Below are 17,843 nucleotides of genomic sequence, written 5' to 3' on the forward strand. Positions count from 1 at the left end.
GACAAAATGGTCATAAAGGCAACACGTGATCCAAGAGCCAAGGAGGTCGGTATCTCCAAAGTCACAACAATAAAGCAAAAGAATCAAAATTCCGGGTTGTTATGATTTAAAATAGCGTTTTAAGATGCGTACCAAACGGGCCAATTACGCTCATTAGGACTTGGCGTTTACTGTTGAAAAATAAAAGCTCAACACGGACACAAAATAAATAAAACGTTAACTAGTATTACTAAGAGAATAAAACGTAAGCAAATAAGTAAATATACACACTAACGCTTAACCAATCAGTTGAATGTATTTGTATGCGTGGCGGAGCACGTCTTTCCTGGAGGCGAGTCACGTGGCTCGATGGCGTAGCGCTATTGTCTTCATGTGCACAGTAGCCAAAATACTATTCATTTCTAATGATCTAAGCCTTTAATGCATTTTTAAAGCAAATATATGAAATGCTGCCTCCCCCAGCCGTGCTCCACTTCCTCTGGGAGATCAATACAGACCTGGTGAAAGATGGTGCCTCAGTGCGAACGTATGGCAGGTCGGTTCACTTGATAAAGTTTTCAGAAATGTTTGTGCGAATGCGATTGATTTTATTTACCCCCACTATCTTTCATTTATACTTCAAATCTAGTGCTGCGAACATCCGTATTTTAGTCATTGTTGAGAAGTGGAACAACAGGGAGCAAAATTCATAAATAAATCCTTGTACTCAGACAAATGAAACTACAGTTATGCATCTTCTATGTACTAAGATACTGAGCTATTCTTTGATACAACCCCCCAGCTTTTCTCTTTTTTTTTTTTTTTTTTTTTTTTTTACCTTGGACTGTGTAGCTAATAGAATTAGAATTTTTAACTACATTCAAGATGTTTTTATCATGTCAATACATGTTAAATGCCACGTTAGCAGACAGTTTTTCTTATGTGACCAATAATCATAATTTTAATTATCAAATACATTGTTGCATTTGTTTAGATCAATTCAGTGATTATGTTACTGTGTATTAAAGCTTTTATTTCACGTTTGAGTATTTTAATGTGAGTGGGACAAAAACATATTTTTCATTTGGCATTTCTTTCACGTGTAGTTCTTTTCTGTTGATGCTAGATGTAAATGGAACCTGCTTAAGGAGAATAAAATTAACAAAATATTTCAAATAATTCAAATTTGGTTGTGACACATAATATATTGACATTGGATTTAAAACTGCACCTTACGTGAAAGGATTCCAGTGACAAGCCATTTGGATGTCCACACTAGATGTGATGTGACCGCGTAACACAACAGAATCAACAGGACGATTACATGACTTACTGAATCATATTTAACCTGGCTAGGAAAGCTACACATTCAGTAAAGTTTGAGTTTGTACATCCTTTGAAAAGGCTACAGATGCAGAATATGAAGGAACGCTTTACACAAAATCCACTCATGATCATTTGGGTGTTTTTGAATTAGGTTTTTCTTATGCCACTACATTGGGGACAATTCTCTGAACTCAAAAAGGAAATGCCTTTAGATATAATTAAGAATTCAATCTTGTCATTACACATGACTGACACTTGATGCTGTTAAGGGCACAGTCTGTATTGGTAAAAGTTCTCTAAATAAAGGACTACATCTAAAGCTCTTAAACAGATAGCTGATGATGATGTACATCTTCAACATTTCCTCTTGACACTAAAAACAATGTTTTCAGTAATCTTGCCTATAAAAGGAAGATTTGATATTGGCCTGTAGTTACTCAGTATGGTATCAGGATTGCTCTTTTTTAGAAGGGGCTTAACAAACTGCAGGTTTCAGGGAGTTGGGAAAAGTCCCAGAAAGAAGTAAGGCATTCACCACTTCTAAGAAATCTTCACAGTTTAACACACTTCAAAAAGTTTTCTTCATGTTATGTTAAGGCTGTGACACACCAAGCCAACGCTAAGCGACTAACAAACTGCAAACTAAGCACATGCGTTCATGTCAAATAATTTCAGTTTTTTTCTTGTAATGTAGGTGAGCTTGGTTCTGTGTTCTTGTTTATGGTGCATTTGGATTAAACTCTTCCTTGATTCTGAGTCTTTTTTGTTTACAGTTTCCTAATACTGATTAATGGTCTTAAATCATGATTTAAAAGTCAAATAATTCTGTATTTTGTTTTTCCTTCTAGACTTATAAGTTACGAGCCAGAAGGGTCCAAAGCCGTTCTAGGTGGTCAGCAGTCTTCTGCACAGTGTCATGTGTCTGTACAAACAACACTTGTTGAACCATTTCAACCCACTCTCGGAGCTCAGTATTTTGTTCTTGGTGAAATTGAAAAGACTGATGGTGAGTTTGAGCATGATGTTTTATACAGTAATATAAGTAAAGCGTAGTTGCATTCAGAACGTGTGTGTTTATTCATTGTTTATTTTTTAACCAGAATGTTGTGTTGCTTCTCCAGGATTAAGTGGAGCTATCCTGCATGCTCGTGCTTTGAGTAGTGTTGATGGCATAGACCTCACATTAATGCAAAAGGCCATTATGGAACAGAGATGCTTCTTTAGGGAAAGAATGCCTGATATTTCTGCAAGCTCCCCACTGTGAGCTGTCATATGTATTAAAAAAAATGAAATGTGATTATTTGATAAATATTTTTTATTGTTATGTTTTTATACAATTTGAAAGTATGACTTTGTCAACTTCTCAAAAGACTATGACATGTATTTACAGAAAGTGTGTGTGTGTACATAATGTATGTTTATCATATAGCAGAGGTGAGTAGTTCTTCAGCTGTGTATTTTGTTACTGTGTACTGTATGGTATTAGTTGTAGACTTTGACACCCTATGAATATCGAATGTGATTAAGTATAACAGTTTTTATTTATTAATAATAATAAATTATAATAAATGTTAATATAAAAAACACTTTAAATAAAATTTTCCCTCCCAATTTAATCCTAGTTCTTAGCCATCTTTAAGAATCAGCTAGCACTCTCTATTCTAATAAAAAATTCTTTAAAAAAACTTGTCCCTTTTAGACTTGCATTGTTCATTTATTGCTTGCTTCTTTAAAAGAAATTATTAATTTTTCAATTACTTTAAAATAATGCATACTATGTTTTGCTGAGACTTGTACAGCACTTGCAAATTATTGTTGATTTTGATTGCTGCTATTGCCCTCATTTGTAAGTTGCTTTGGATAAAAGCGTCCTCTAAATTCAAATGTAATAAAATTATACATTTGCGCTATCGCAAAAATACATTACAGTTTGTGTGCTGCCATTCATATGCCTGCAAATACGTTTGATAACACTCTTGAATTATGTGTTTATTTAATTTAGTAAAAACAGAGTAAATGTAACAAAAAAGAACAAAAGTCATTCATTGCCATTTTAATTATTTTGATTCTTAACAGCAGTTTTAGAAAGGACAGAAAATGTTAAAGACATAAATAAATGTATAATGACTTTTAATCAGAAATTGCACTTCTGGCCCATCATACCAAGCAAATAAAAAAAGGCTAATTTATTTTCCACATTTGGTTTCGGATAAATATTTCTTGCATTTATGTGTTATAATATTTTGCCCCGTTACATAATGTAAAAAATAAAGTACATATAAGAATCTCAGCAGTTTAAATGACAGTATTATGTTATTATTCTGGTCCATCACTGGCAGATTTTATAGCACCTGAGATTTACAGCATGTTGTATTACAGTATAGATATAGACAGTATAATTAGTATATAGTACAGAATAAATCTTAACATTTTCATATTAAGTTTGTCTAAAGCTTGTCTAAACATATTTAATATTATACATTATATCCTGATTATCTTAAAATCTGAAAAAACAATAGTTGACTCTTCTTTTTCCGATGTTTGGATTCCTTTGTTTAGAATAGATTTTTTTTTCTTTTAACTCTTAATGAATACATTGCAATTATAAACTGGTGTGTTTACATTTTTCTTATGTGATAGAGTCTACAGCATTATTATAACCAAGGAAATTAAGTTAACAGTGCAGAAACTTGATTGAATTACATATTTCGTAAATCAATGAGACTATCAGTGATTATTTATGACTAAAATATGAGGAAGAATAGGCAGAATCTTTTGAGGAAGCAGGAAGCAATGGAAGACCCGATAGCGGGTCTGTCTTACAACGAGCCAAAGCCTGCTTGTAGTTGATCTTCTCCTTTGTGATGGGGTCAGTCAACTCCTTTGCATAGTTGATCTCTTCCTGAAGCTCTCTCACCATTGTGCTGTCAATCATCTTGGAGCTGACAGCATCCACAATGTTAACTCTTCCTGCTTTGTTAGGGTTCACCAAGCCGCCTGTCAGAAATTGTGCCTCCATGTATCTCATGGCATTTTCTTTGGGCATCCATCCTTTCTGTACAGCCTCTCCAACTGACAAACGTTCTTTGGTCATTGGGTCCTCAACTCCAGTGAAAGCCTTCTGAGCATTTAATAACCGTTGTAGTTGACTGGACTCAATAAGACCTCGATCAGCTGCTTTGTGGACAGAATATCTTGTGCTGTTGCTGATGTCCACAATGCCACCAGTGGCTGCTTGTGCTTCAAGCAGTTTTTGGGCGGTATTGGTGTCAATCATCTTTCTTTCCATGGCACTGCGGACATTAAGACTTGAATCAGTATGTACATCATACAGACCACAAATGGGGAACTCTTCATTAAGCTGTTGAGTTTGTTGACTGGTAACTGGGGTGTATGGCTGAGATTTTGTTTCACCAGCCACAAGAAGAGCAAACTCTGAGATTGGCATTTTGCCATCCTTGTACTGCTGTAGTTGGTATTTAGTCACCCTGCCTTCTTTTAGTGCATTTTTGATGGAGTACTGTTTGCCACTTTTCCGATCTTGCAAAACAGATATCTCACCATCACGTCCCATTGTGGTAATTTCCTCCCAGTCACACTCTAGTTCCTGTAATTGTATGTATTGGCTGCGATCAATGAAGCCCTGCATGTAAGCATCATATGGTGACATGTCTTTACCAGTGTTAGGGTCCAAGATGCTGATCTTTGTAGACACGTTGACTTCTTTAGTTCGAGTCTCTGAGGAATCCTCCTTCTTCAAACTGTTCTTTAGCTCCCTGATTATGTTATCTCGTTTATAAATTTTGTCCTTCTCATCCAGTATGTCCCTTTCCAGCCTCTGAACATCTGATTCCATTTTAATGCTTCTTTGTCTGTTCATTTGATTTCTTTCACTCATCAACCTAGACTGCTGGTGGAATGAGATGCTGATGTTTTGATTTTCAGATTCCAAAGTTCTCAGCTCTCTCTGGAGGTTTTCTTTTTCTCTTTGCAGCTTGTCCTTGTCATGAATCAGGTTGGTCTCCTCCAGAGATGTGGTAGTTCTTTTACTTGCTTGTCGCTGCAGTTTTTCATTTAGACGGTGAATTTCATCCTCAATGTCTCGTCTGCCATTTTTCTTCTGAAGTAATTGTTCTCTAAGGTGAGACCGTTCTGCTTCCACAGCCTGATCTTTCTCTACACGAACAACGTCTTTATAGATGGTCTTCTCAACCGACTTCTCTCGCTGCAAGATTTCTATCTCCAGTGTCAATTTCCTGATGTCTCTCTCTAAACGCATAATGTCACTGCTCTCCTTATCCATGTCTGTTCGAAGACCATTGGTCAGTTTATCTAGTTTTGGATCCCTCTCAACTTTCAGAACTTCCTCTATGACTATGTTCTCTTCTATGGGAGGTGGGGCAGTTTCTAGCTCATGGATTCTGGATTTAATTTGTCTCAGCTCAGTTTCCACCTGGATCTTTCTTTGCCTTTCATCACTGTTCCTGATGGCTATCTCCTTGTCCTCTATGAGTGCTCTCATCTGCTGTACCTCAAGCTCCAGTTTTCTCCGATTCTTCACTTCTTCATCCAGACTCCTACCTAGCCTGTCATGATCAAGGATTTGCCTTGGATCTTTTTGTAGACGTACTACCTCTTGTACTACTACTTTTTCTTCTGGTTTTTGTCTCTCAAGCTGAATGTATTTATTCTGAAGGTCAAACACCATTTCCTCTGTAGTTCTGCGCCTCTGAGTTTCTTCACGGACCTCTCTTCTTAGACGATCTGCCTCCTTCTCCAGAAGTGGGTCATCAACATACTTAGTGACATCTTTAGTGACAATCTTGGTCTCAACTTTTGACTTTTCTGCCTTCCATTCATCCCTGTCTTTTCTAAGACGGATAAGCTGATCTTGCAAAGTATTGTAGGTTTTTTGCAGGGAATATACTTGATCAGACAACCTCTGTATTTCTCTTACATTCTCTGGACTTCTTTCCTCTTTTACAACCTCCTGAACTACTTCCTTATACTCAATTTTGGGTTTCTGTGCATACAGCACTCCCAGCTCGGTGTTGACAACACTAATTTGTCTGTCAAAATCTGAGAACTGTCTGCTATTGTCTTGGAGCTCCCTTCTCAAGCGATGCATCTCTGCCTCTGTCTCAGGTGACACCCTGAAGTTCTCATTAATTACTTCTTTGACTTCCACTTTGGGCTTCATCCTTTGTATTTGTATATGTTGTGACTGAAGGTTGCTAAGCTCAGTAACAAGAATTCTGTTCTCATTTCTCACTTCATCTATTGTAGTCAGAAGATTTTTAGACTCACTTATGAGTGCAGGGTCCTGCTCAATCCTTTTCACTTCCTTGGTGACAACTTTTGGCTCTAAAGTTGGAATGAGCCTCTCAAGTGTATTGATTTGACTCCTGGTTTGGGAGATTTCACTTTTCAGTGATTTACTCCTCTCACCTTCATCTGAGATAGCCATCTCAAATGTTCTAACTGACTTCAACATTTCTGGATCTTTTTCCAGTCTTACAACTTCTTTTTGTACCACCCTCTCTTTTATGTTTTGCTTCTTTTGCTCCAAAATTGTTATCTCTGTTTGTAGGCGAGACTTCTCTTGATCTTTAACTTTAAGTTCACTTCTCAGTTTGCTTATGTTTTCTCGAATGTTTGATGCTTCTAAATCCAACTGAGGGTCTTTCTCTACCTCAGTCACTTCTCTTGTCACTAGCTTGGGCTTGGTGTTCTTAAGTTCACTTTCTAGGCTATTGATCTTTCTGGACAGAACCTCAATCTCACTCTGTGTTTTTGTGCGTTTCAGTGCTTCTTCGTGAATTTTTTTTTGAAAGTCCTCCACATTGGCTGCAAGCTTTGGATCACGGTAATACTGCAGAACCTCTTTCTCCTCTACCCGCTCTACTCCTCTTCGATTCTTCAAAGATAAATATCTGTTCTTGATGGTGATCAGGTTATTTTCTACATTGGAACGTTTTGCAATTTCCTCCTTTAATTCTTTCTGGAGAACTTCAGTGTCCTCAGCGGCTTTTTGTTGCATCTGTTGTTGTTGTACAGCATTTACTTTTACCACATTCTGTGTAAATGGAGGAAAGACCAATTAATATTTCAAAGATGATTAGTTTGGACACTTTACATAGATGTTTGCTTTTCATAACAAAGATGAAATGGATTTTAATATAACGTGATACAAACAATCCCTTTTGATCATTGGTAAACCCATGAAAAATGTAAAAAAATAAAATAAAAATCATAACATTTTGCACCTCAGCCATGATGGATTTTGCTAAGTTCATCTGGTTGAGTAATTGTCCATTTTCAGCAGCTGTCTCAGCATATTGGTTTGTAAGATCCTTCTCCTGTAGTACAACAAAATAAATAATTAAGTGTTTAATTGATATTAGGTATTTTGTCATGTTTTATATTTTAGATATCTCACCTGTTTTGCAACAGAGCTAGCTAGGGTGGAGGTGTGAAGCCTTTTAGCATCTATCGCAGGTATGTCATGAAGAGTAGCATTGTACTTGACACAATTCATCTCATATTCCTGCCCAAAATAAATACAATATACAATTTAACAACATGGTTTAATAATAATAGTAATAAAAAGGTAAAATAAAAAAAATGGTACAATTTTTTAAATTTTTATTGTGACAATGTTTTAATGTGATGATAAAATGTCAAATTAAAATCAGTATTTTAAGAATAAAGTCATAGCAATACAATATTGACATCACAATTTTTTTTTAATATAGTATATTGTGTGAATAGTTGTAATATTTGATGTGGAAATTCCACCTACTCCGCAAAAAATGTCTGTGGCATCCAACCTTTCTTTCATTACATGTATTTAACATTAAAAACAAGACATCTATTGTAGAGTAGGTGGTGGAATTTTATATATGCAATATATACTTCTCAAAATTCTTTAAATATTATATTGATTAATCTAATTAAAAAAATTACATTCTTAAAATACTACTATTTAATCTCATAATATTACAACTTTATTATCAAAATATTACCATTTTAATTTCAAAATTCTTCGTTATGAAGATATTCAGACTTAATCTCACAATTTTAGTCTCATAATTTTGACTTTAGGTGATTCTGGATTAAGACATTTACTGTAGCACAAATATTTAACTTACTTTGAGAGAATTCTGAAGATCCTTGGAGAGATCAGCCACCCTGTCCATATCATCGCCTTTCCTCTGTATGTCCTCCATTACCCTCTTTTGAATAAAAGAAAATAACATTGAGAATTGTATTGTTTTTTATTTACTTCATGTATTTTATGTAATTAATATTAAAATTAAAATTATAGTCTACAAATCCAACCTTTTGAGAGTTCTGTTTTGCATTGACTTGAGATAAATCATCCGTGGGGTTAATCTTGTTGTTAGGTAGATTATGTAAGAAGGAGTTTAGTGATTGGCTCGCATTCTGGAAGTCCTGGTGTTTTGTGTTAGCCTCTTGCAAAAGCCTCTCTCTAAGGAAATATATTTAAGACAACGTCTATACTAAAGCAACAAGAACTTTAAACAGAAGTAATATGAAGGGAATAATAAAGGAACTAATATAATCATAAAAAAATTACAACAATAAAACAAAGTAAAAAAAAAATAAAATAAAACAATAACACCTTATTAACACCTTATACAATAACACCAATTACACACATTTTTTTATTGGAAATTACCTTTCATTCAGCTGGTTGCTCACATTGGCATATCGGCTTTGAAGATTCTTCACTTCTGCTTCCTGTCTGCGTATATCAGGACAGTACTCCTGGTAACCCTGTTGAAGTGAACTGCATAACTTCTTAAGTGCCTCGAGGTCCTCGCTAAGCTTTTGCATCTCACTTTGTGCTCCAGCAACATCTTTTCTCAAACCCTGGATAAAAGACAGGATATTTTGTTAGTGTGCATAAAATTCAAGCATTTGTTACATGCCGTGGCATTACCTAGAAAGCAGTTTCCAAAATCATGTAACATTGTTTGAAGGCAACACACACAGGTCCCAAATATTTTAGATAATACGTCCTACAAAATGAAGACTGTCTTTACCTGAATTTCCTGTGTACGGCTTTGAAGGGCAGTACTTTTGTCTGGGATGGCACCATCATCACTTAGCTGTTTCTCAAATCCTGAGACAGTGCTGTCCATTTTCCTCAGCTGTCTCTCCAACACCATAGAAGCATTTGCTCTAATGTTAAAAACAGGCAACAGAGTCACATTTGCATTTAGTCATTTGGCAGACGCTTTTATCCAAAGCGACTTCAAAATCAACAAAAGAGCAATCATATGCAGGTGCTAAAACAAGTCCGAGCATGAGTTTAAACATCTAGAATTGTATTCTTTTTTTTATAATAATACATTTGTAATTATACATACTTCTTTCTGTAAAGATCAACGAGAGCAGCTAGACTGTCTTGTTTGTTTTTGGCATCACTGAGTTTTTGAGGTAGAGTGGAAGAGGTTGGCCCATTAGTATCATTTGAAAGTAGAGGTTCCAGGTCCTTTTGGGCTGCAGCCCTCTGTTTTTCCAACTGCTGGAGAGCTGCAGTTGTTCTCTGTTTAGACAATAACAATCTCAAATAACGGTGCCTTTGTCGCACTGACAATTTTTTACAAGAAACAATTGCTTTAGAGCAGTGGTTTTCAACTCGAGTCTCTAGTAATGTGCTGATGACCTGAATTAGATGTGCTTGTAAGAGCCACTGCTTTAGAGGTTAAGGTTGATTAAATCCACCTTATAATGGTTTTATTGAATATGTATTGCAGTTTACCTCTAGTTAGATATCTAAGGCATGTCTCACCTCTTGCTCCTGCAAGCGTTTATTGAGGTCTGTGGCAGGATCCGTGCGGTTCAGTGGAGCCCTTAGACTGCTCAGAGTATCCTTCTCAACTTGAGCTAGATCTTTATCCATTTTGTTTAGGCGGCTAGCTAGCTCTGCAGCTTTGGAGTTCTCCTCGGCTCTTGGAGCAGGAACTTCAAAAATATGACAAACAATAAAGTTTGTTTATGAGCACCATACACTGTGATGACCTCTTTTAAATGGGCTACAGTGTATTTTCAAAATAACCAGAATTTATAACTATGTAAACTAACAAGAAAACGCAATTTTTAATAGTTATTTATTTGACTAAATTCAATATTTACTAGGTAAAGCATTAACTTGTTTGTTTGTTTGTTTTGCCTCTGACTCCTTAAAGGCTTCTGTGTAATTTGACTAAGCATATAAGACGAAGCATTTTAATAATTCTGTGATTTCACTTAAAGAATGCAGAATGAAGTCATTAATCAAATCGCATAAATTTAACTGTGGAAAATCTCGAACCGAATCTTTCTGAAATGACAAAAATCATTCTTAAATCGAATCAAAACCCAAATCATGAATTAAATTGAAGCACTGTTTACCCAAAGACCTAGTTACAATGTATTAACTGTGGTTATAATTATTCAGAGAGCATAATTAATTAATTAAAGCTTATTTTATAATACATTATACATAAAGGCTTTAAGTAAAGTGTTACCCCCAAAAAAGCTTTGTTTGCATTCATTGCTCTTATTCAAAATTTTCACAGTGCTTAACAGTTTAAATGAGAAATGAGTTCTAATTACCTGGAGCCTGTGAAACAGAGGCCTTTGATGGTTGATTGTTCAGTGAAGTTCTCAAAGCAGCCCGCCTTTTCTTTAGATCTTCCAACTCTGTGCCTAGCCTGCTTATACAAACATTAATTATTATTAGCTATTCTTCACACTGTAGGCTTTACTCATTATATATTATCATATCTTAAGGATTCACTACAAAGTTTATCTATTTTTGTGAGTACAGTTGAGTAAATATTAGAATATCAGGGCTATAATTGTAATAACTGAATAATCAATATGATATACTGATGTGATATAAAACTGTGAATATCTAAAGTTTTCTGAAAATAAAGATTAATTTGCTAAAGATGGCATGAAAAGTCAATTCCACTCCTTCTTTATATAATTAAAAAAGTACTTTTTCTAAGCACAATAATTTAAATTTGAATGTGCTTAGAAACAACAGATGCTCTATCCTTTTTTTAATTGGGGTAGAATTTTTTTTTATTATCCTAGAGCAAATGCAAAAATATTGAGAGGTTAAAAAAATTTGAAAAATATTTAGATATTACATTTTAAATGTATTGCCCAGCCCAGTATTTTTTTTTCTTACAGGTCAACTCTGTTGATGGCATCAGGATCAGGTGGAGGAATCATAAAGCAAACTCCAGGAAATTTTTTGATCGTTCCATCGTTGGACTGAACCTCCCAGTTATCATTGTCTGTGTTGGACTTCAGATTAAACAGCTCTCCTCTGTTCAGTGAAGCCTGAGAAAAATCCAGTTGATTTTAAAAAAATAATAGAAGAATATAAAATTAGTAGCCAAAGCTTTTCAAGCTACATGATAGAAAAAAAATGACTTGAACTTTTGGTTTTGTGTTAGAAATTCTAACCTTAGGAGTCTTCCAGTCACACAGAGACTCAACCGTGGTAGTTTTGCTTGGAGGAGTGTGTCGAAGCTTTAGTGGTGAGATAGAGGTGCTTCGTTTTCTCAGGTCAGCTAGCAGCTGCTCGTTGCGCTGTAGAGGCCTTTCCTCAGCCTGCAGAAACACAGAATACACAATATTTATACCTACAGAGTTGTATTACATAGGTGGTACGTGTCATGAAGTGATATCCACATGGATTGCAGGACCAAAGGTTTCCCAGCAAAACATTTCTCAAAGCATTGCACTGCTTCCGTCGGCTTGCCTGCTACTCATAGTGCTTGGCTTGGTCTGATGAATCACATTTTCTTTTACATGGTGTGGATAGCCGAGTGCATGTGCATCACTTACCATCCTGGTTCCATGTGTTCCCCAGGTAAGTGATGCACATGCACTCGGCCATCCACACCATGTAAAAGAAAATGTGATTCTTCAGACCAAGCCACCTTCTTCCATTGCTCTGTTCTGATGCTCGTATAGCCCCTGTTGGTGCTTTCGTCAGTAGACAGGGATTAGCATTGCCTATGCAGCTTAAGCAACAAATTGTGATGCAGTGTGTATTCTGACACCTTTCCATCGGAACCAGCATTAACGTCTTGAGCAGTTTGAGCTACAGCAGCTCGTCTGTTGGATCAGACTACACAGGCCAGCCATTGCTCCCCACTTCATAAGACCCAGTCTTCTAGCCTTCACAATTAGGCCCTTGTCAGAATCACTCAGTATATATTTATATATGACTGTACACACACACACATACAATTTATATATAATTTAGATGTATTTAATAGTTCAAAATGTGATTTCACCTCAAGCTGCATCTGAATTTCAGTGCTGGTTTTGCCATTGAGTGCTTTGGCATCAACAGTGGAGCCAAGCTTAGATAAAGACTCTGACAAGGTATCTGCATCCAGTTGGTACTGTTGAGAAGAACGCAAAATTGATTACACTTTACAAAATAAGAAAATGACTATAACTTAATCTGCTTAACAAAAACTATGGATCTATCCACCCTACCCTTTTGTACTCCTCTATATTGTCTAGATGTGTTTCCTGACAGATGCAAAGATTCAGAAACTTCTGCCATTCATTCCTGACAGTGTCTCTCTGGGCCTGGACACACAAAGAGCACATTAGAGATCAGCTCTGATTATGTTAATGTTGTAGAATGCTGAATACAATATTTATTTATTAAACACATCATTTAATTCATTGTTATTAGTCAACTTAAATTTTTCAGTGTCATGCATTTTTCAACAGCATTAAATAACAAATCCAATATCACATAGATAATATGGTTGACCGAAGTGTTACATAATAAAGCTACCTGAACAGTGCTGGCAGCAGGATGTTTCAGCTCGACCAGTCGATCTCCATCATCCTGTAATTTGTTGACCTCACTTTCGTGGGACAGCAGGCTGTTATTCTTAAAGATCTGCAATGGACAAGAGAAAAAAAGGTCTAATATGTTTTCTTTAAAATGTGGAGTTGCCACTCTTACAGCTAAGTATTGCCACCTTTTATTGCTTGTCCAATTAACTTGTTTATTCTCATTGCTGTCCTAATTACAAGTGTTTAACAAAATGTTTTGGGAAAAAAAAGTAAATTGTAACACAATTGTCATCACAGTTTTCCACGCTCTCAATAAAACCTCTTGTAGAGTATCCTAGAAGATACAATTCATAAATTACAAAATGTATAAAATATTTCAAAAAAAATTTGAATTTCACATTTTTTTTATTTTCGAATACGCAATTACCTTTCATGCTGCAATTTTATGTTTCCAATGCTTTTGTTAATGTGTTTAGAATTACAGCATTTCACTTTACTTAAATTTAAATTGATTAACATTCCAAAATGGTTAACATGAGAAAACTGAGACTCAGTATGTTGCACCAAAAGAGACCAGATTTTATTAGGTATTTTTCATACCTTTTGACCAGTAGGTGGCAATGTGTCATAACCAATGTGTTTTACGATCATGATTCATGGTCTGATGAAACCTGAACTGAAACTATAAAACTGAAACTGGACTATGAAATTGTTTTTGTCACAAAAACAAGACTGCTCATCAGCGCCTGATGGACCCCAGCTACTAGAGTCTGTGAAACACTGTTTCCTTCAGTCCACTCCATTGTCATCAGCTCACCTCATACTGTCTGCGGATGTCAGCATGGTCAGCCATCTGATCACTCCAGTCCTGTCTAAGGATCTTGTTCTGCTCCTCTCTCATGTATGCCACCTCCTTCTCACAGTCTTGCATGTAATCGTACAGGCTGTTGAGATAGTGACGTCTCCATTTTGAGTTATCCTGTAAAGCAAATAAAATCCAGAATTTGATTTGTTGTTGTTGTCCTTGTTAAAACTCACCAGCCTTTCCTGGCACTAACAGTATCTCTTACAATTTAAAGAGGCAAGAGAAGTCTACTTCTTCTATGTATCAGTGATAGGTATGATTTCTTACCAGTAGGTTAGCATATTGCTTCTTAATGGCAGCATATTCCTCCTGGAATGACATGAGGGATTTTAGATTTTGTGAATAAACGATTAGTCAAAATTCTCTTCACTTAACTGTTCTGAGTATTACATCTTAATCTTGAAGATGAAGAATATATTAATGAAATATAAGAGAAAAGTAAGTGTCCCTCCATTGAACATCAACACAACCAAAACTTTGATGCTTTGAAAATGTGCATTTATCAACATTAATGTCAATAAAAGCCTAAAATATATCTGTTCATCATACAACTCAATCTTATAAATCATATAAAGCGTGTCTCTCCGGGAAGGTTTGGATGTAACAGTTTGGTTTATATGTATTACTTTTACGATGTCTTCCTGAACTTTTGGAAGCATCAAAATGTGGTCTTGTGAAAGGACAGAAATGTTTTCTGTTTCATGACAAATTCATTTGTCTTTTGAAGATTCAGAATTGGAGCATTGTAATGACATGATGAGTGAGTAATTGATGACAGCGAAAGCTGAGCACTGAGGTTTACCTGGGAGCTGGTTGATCCAGGGCTTAGCTGGTTGTTGTAAGACTCAATCTCCTTATGAAGGATGTTATGAGCTGCAATCTGTTTCTTCAGGTCAGCAAGAGTAGGACCATACTCCTCTTTGCTTGCCTCCTTCTGTAATTTTCCAAAATATTACGAAATACTAATTAATCAACACACAGACAGACATTGCAGTAAAGAATTAAAGAATGTATATGGGAGACCAGAGGCTTTCCCTTTCCCCCACTAGGACTTCACTGTGTCAGACTGTCCTTATTTCTCACCATCTTTTGTGGTTAAATCAAATCAAATTACCACTCAGAGATGATTTTTTAATTTAAGGGTTAGAGTTATTGTGTGGGCTATTTTTAATTATTAATCCAAAAGTAAATGATTAGTCCCTCAGTCTTTTTCTTTGTGTGCATATTAATGTGTTTTCTGACCTGTTTTTGGTTCAGCACCAGAGACCAGTTAATTCTTGGCTGCAGTTCCACCTCATTCAGAGGCTCATACAGCTCTCGGTAAAGGGAGCAGTCTTTAAGCCAACGCTCGTGAAGACGACTGACACTAATTAATGGAAAAAAATAACAATTTACGGTGCCTGTAAAAAGCAATACTATTAGCTTTCAGTATAATCGTATACGTGAGAAGATACACTGTGCAACCCTGCTAGCTCAAGCTGAGATGTGACAGAGCAACATCAGTCATGGTCACTCAACATCGGTCACTCACTCGTTCTCAATTTCTCCAGCCTGAGGGTGTTTCATTTTCTTGGCTTTGTCCATATCCAGGAACAGATCTTTTAGAAGCCCCTCTGCCCGGCCTAAGAGGTCTGCTGTTTCCTTCTGATGTTGTAATTTCCTGTTATTCTTCTCATTGTCAGCATCCTGAGCAAAGGGAAAGGGGTTTTAATGTATGACATATATCAGTGCTGTCAAATGATCAAACATGATTAATCACATACAAAATAGAGGTTTTTGTTTACATATGTGTGTGTACTGTGTATATTTATTATGTATGAATACACACACATACATGTACATATTTAAGAAATATATATACACATACACACACACACAAATGAAACATAGAATGTGCTATCTTACTATGAGTAGCAGCTCTTCTGCTCGCAGTACATCTTTCTCAACAGTGTCTGCATTCTTCTGCATGCGTGCAATCAGCAAAGCCAGGCTACTCACCTGTGATCTGTCAGTTCAAAATTGAAAGATAGTATGGCAATGTGTAAAAGATACTCAAATACAAAATAATGAAAAAAAAATTCCATTAGGCTTTAGTAAAATAAATACTTGTACTTGTAGAGCACCAAATCAATCAGAGTCATTGTGGGAGAATTATGTGGCTCACAATATCAAAAGATTATGGTCAGCAGAACCTTTTAGAGATAAAATATGAATGAATGTGTGATTGTTTCAGTGAGGAATCAGGATTTTCAACCAAGGACCTTTAAGGGCCCCAGACATACCTGAGGGGGTCCATAGAGAAATGACTTAATACATGAACTAATCATCTGTTAAATGAATGTTAATTATTACTGAATGACAGCTTTTTAGATTTTGAATCCACGAAATGGCTGAGAATCTGGGTGGGGTATCCTTAGTTAACTCTGTAGATTATACATTTTTCTTTTAATAGTTTTTTTCTCCACCCTAAAGAGATAAAACAATGCATATGAGAGCTCAGACTAAAACACCTATTCCTTCCTTACTGGGAGTCTAGTGGAATTACTGACATCATTATCTCATCCGGTATTAACTAGTTGGTGAATATTGGTCATGTCCAGCTGCTTTGTTACATCATGAGAGAAAATATGTTACTTAGATTCCTCAGATTAGTGAAATTAAATTTGGCATTCATTTGAATTAAAACTAGTTTGACATTGTCAAGCGGATTTTGTAAAAATGTCCCCATCATGCCATGGCAGTCCAGAAAGTTTCCATCATTGTTTATATCCAACAATGCAAACTATGCCACACCACCCTTCACACACATTCTCTAGTTATCTTTTCACCCTCCCATATAATCAACTTTTTGGACAAGGCCTGTGAAAGAACCTCCTGTACTTACCATATCTGATCAAGAGAAAACTACTTCTGACAGATTAGCTGACTAGATCAAATTTGCTAAAATTTCCATGTTTAAACAGCATCAACTGTTTTTGCAGATATTTTTGCTAAACCAACAAACAGGAAGACAATAAACCCATACTGCAATGCAAATCTTAATTTCATAAAAATGTAAGTCAGTCACGAAAGATATAAAATCGGCTGTCATCTAAACACTGGTTTAGCTGATGAAATGAACCTGTCACAGCTTCATTTCAGCTCACATCTAATTCCATAATAATTCAGATAAGGACAGTTCACATTGGTGGATGCTCTTAGCAGAGAGAATTCATGCATTATTTTGTTCAATTTCAGCTCATACCTAATTCCATAATGGGTCAGATAAGGCCCAGAGATGGGAGACTGGGTGCTTTTAGGACTTCTGGGTACGCAAACACTGAATTACATAATACACGGTACGTACAATTACTAAAAAGCTAATTGTTTTAAAGTCTACTGTGTGTGTAGAACTTATATAGAACTTATAAAATCTTTGTTTCTTTCTGCAATCTGTAACATTATATTGTGTTTGTCTTTCAAATGTCACGTTTGCATTACTGTGCGAAACAATGGACCAACACCCAGCAGCCTAGTGGAGGAACAAGAACGTCAGCCCTTACAGGAACTGAGCTTAATCAGCCAGGACGCTCCTTTCACTCTTTTCTTTTCTTTTTTTTTTTACATCTGCTTTTATTGGGAGACCCTGACTACAGAATGTTTACATGTTGTTACCTTTATTTAGCTTTTTAATTATATCTACATCGCACATGAATGAATCAGATCTGATTGGTGGTGTGTTCAGATGGGAGACCTGATTTCTATACAACAATTCTGATATCAAAGAACATGCCTGCAGATGAACAGTCAACTCTGTCTGTCTGCTTTGTTACAAAATAAG

At 35.9% G+C, this 17,843-nt stretch overlaps 2 protein-coding genes across 3 annotated transcripts; one reads left to right on the forward strand and one right to left on the reverse strand.

Annotated features, from left to right (window-relative positions):
* Positions 1–109: 109 nt before the first annotated feature.
* Positions 110–4,038, forward strand: ten1 (TEN1 subunit of CST complex). Of its 2 annotated transcripts, none has more exons than XM_043241780.1 (3): positions 110–535; positions 2,154–2,311; positions 2,406–4,038. In XM_043241780.1, the coding sequence occupies exons 1-3, from the start codon at positions 447–449 to the stop codon at positions 2,567–2,569; spliced, it is 411 nt and encodes a 136-aa protein (XP_043097715.1). In that variant the 5' UTR covers positions 110–446; the 3' UTR covers positions 2,570–4,038. The 2 variants fall into 2 exon arrangements, with proteins under 2 accessions (XP_043097715.1, XP_043097716.1); XM_043241781.1 differs by having other exon boundaries at positions 2,427–4,038.
* A 1-nt stretch (position 4,039) lies between these two features.
* Positions 4,040–16,164, reverse strand: evpla (envoplakin a). Its single transcript, XM_043241665.1, has 21 exons — positions 16,136–16,164; positions 15,929–16,028; positions 15,555–15,709; positions 15,266–15,389; positions 14,826–14,957; positions 14,291–14,332; positions 13,976–14,137; positions 13,154–13,261; positions 12,844–12,939; positions 12,636–12,746; positions 11,797–11,943; positions 11,516–11,670; positions 10,933–11,030; positions 10,127–10,299; positions 9,702–9,880; positions 9,375–9,513; positions 9,008–9,201; positions 8,647–8,797; positions 8,457–8,540; positions 7,745–7,852; positions 4,040–7,381 (listed from the first exon to the last, which is right to left on the reverse strand). The coding sequence occupies exons 1-21, from the start codon at positions 16,162–16,164 to the stop codon at positions 4,040–4,042; spliced, it is 5,829 nt and encodes a 1,942-aa protein (XP_043097600.1).
* Between the last annotated feature and the right edge of the window lie 1,679 nt (positions 16,165–17,843).

The sequence above is a fragment of the Puntigrus tetrazona genome, chromosome 6 (assembly GCF_018831695.1).
Source record: "Puntigrus tetrazona isolate hp1 chromosome 6, ASM1883169v1, whole genome shotgun sequence".
Lineage (NCBI taxonomy): Eukaryota > Metazoa > Chordata > Actinopteri > Cypriniformes > Cyprinidae > Puntigrus > Puntigrus tetrazona.

Coding starts and splice junctions, on each gene's coding strand:
- ten1 (XM_043241780.1), top strand. CDS start 447: ATGCTGCCTCCCCCAGCCGTGCTCCACTTCCTCTGGGAGATCAATACA. Junction 536..2,153: donor TCAGTGCGAACGTATGGCAG/GTCGGTTCACTT, acceptor TTTTCCTTCTAG/ACTTATAAGTTACGAGCCAG. Junction 2,312..2,405: donor TGAAATTGAAAAGACTGATG/GTGAGTTTGAGC, acceptor TTTTTTAACCAG/AATGTTGTGTTGCTTCTCCA.
- evpla (XM_043241665.1), bottom strand. CDS start 16,164: ATGACTCTGATTGATTTGGTGCTCTACAA. Junction 11,944..12,635: donor AAATTCAGATGCAGCTTGAG/GTGAAATCACAT, acceptor GTGTTTCTGCAG/GCTGAGGAAAGGCCTCTACA. Junction 8,798..9,007: donor AGCAACCAGCTGAATGAAAG/GTAATTTCCAAT, acceptor ATATTTCCTTAG/AGAGAGGCTTTTGCAAGAGG.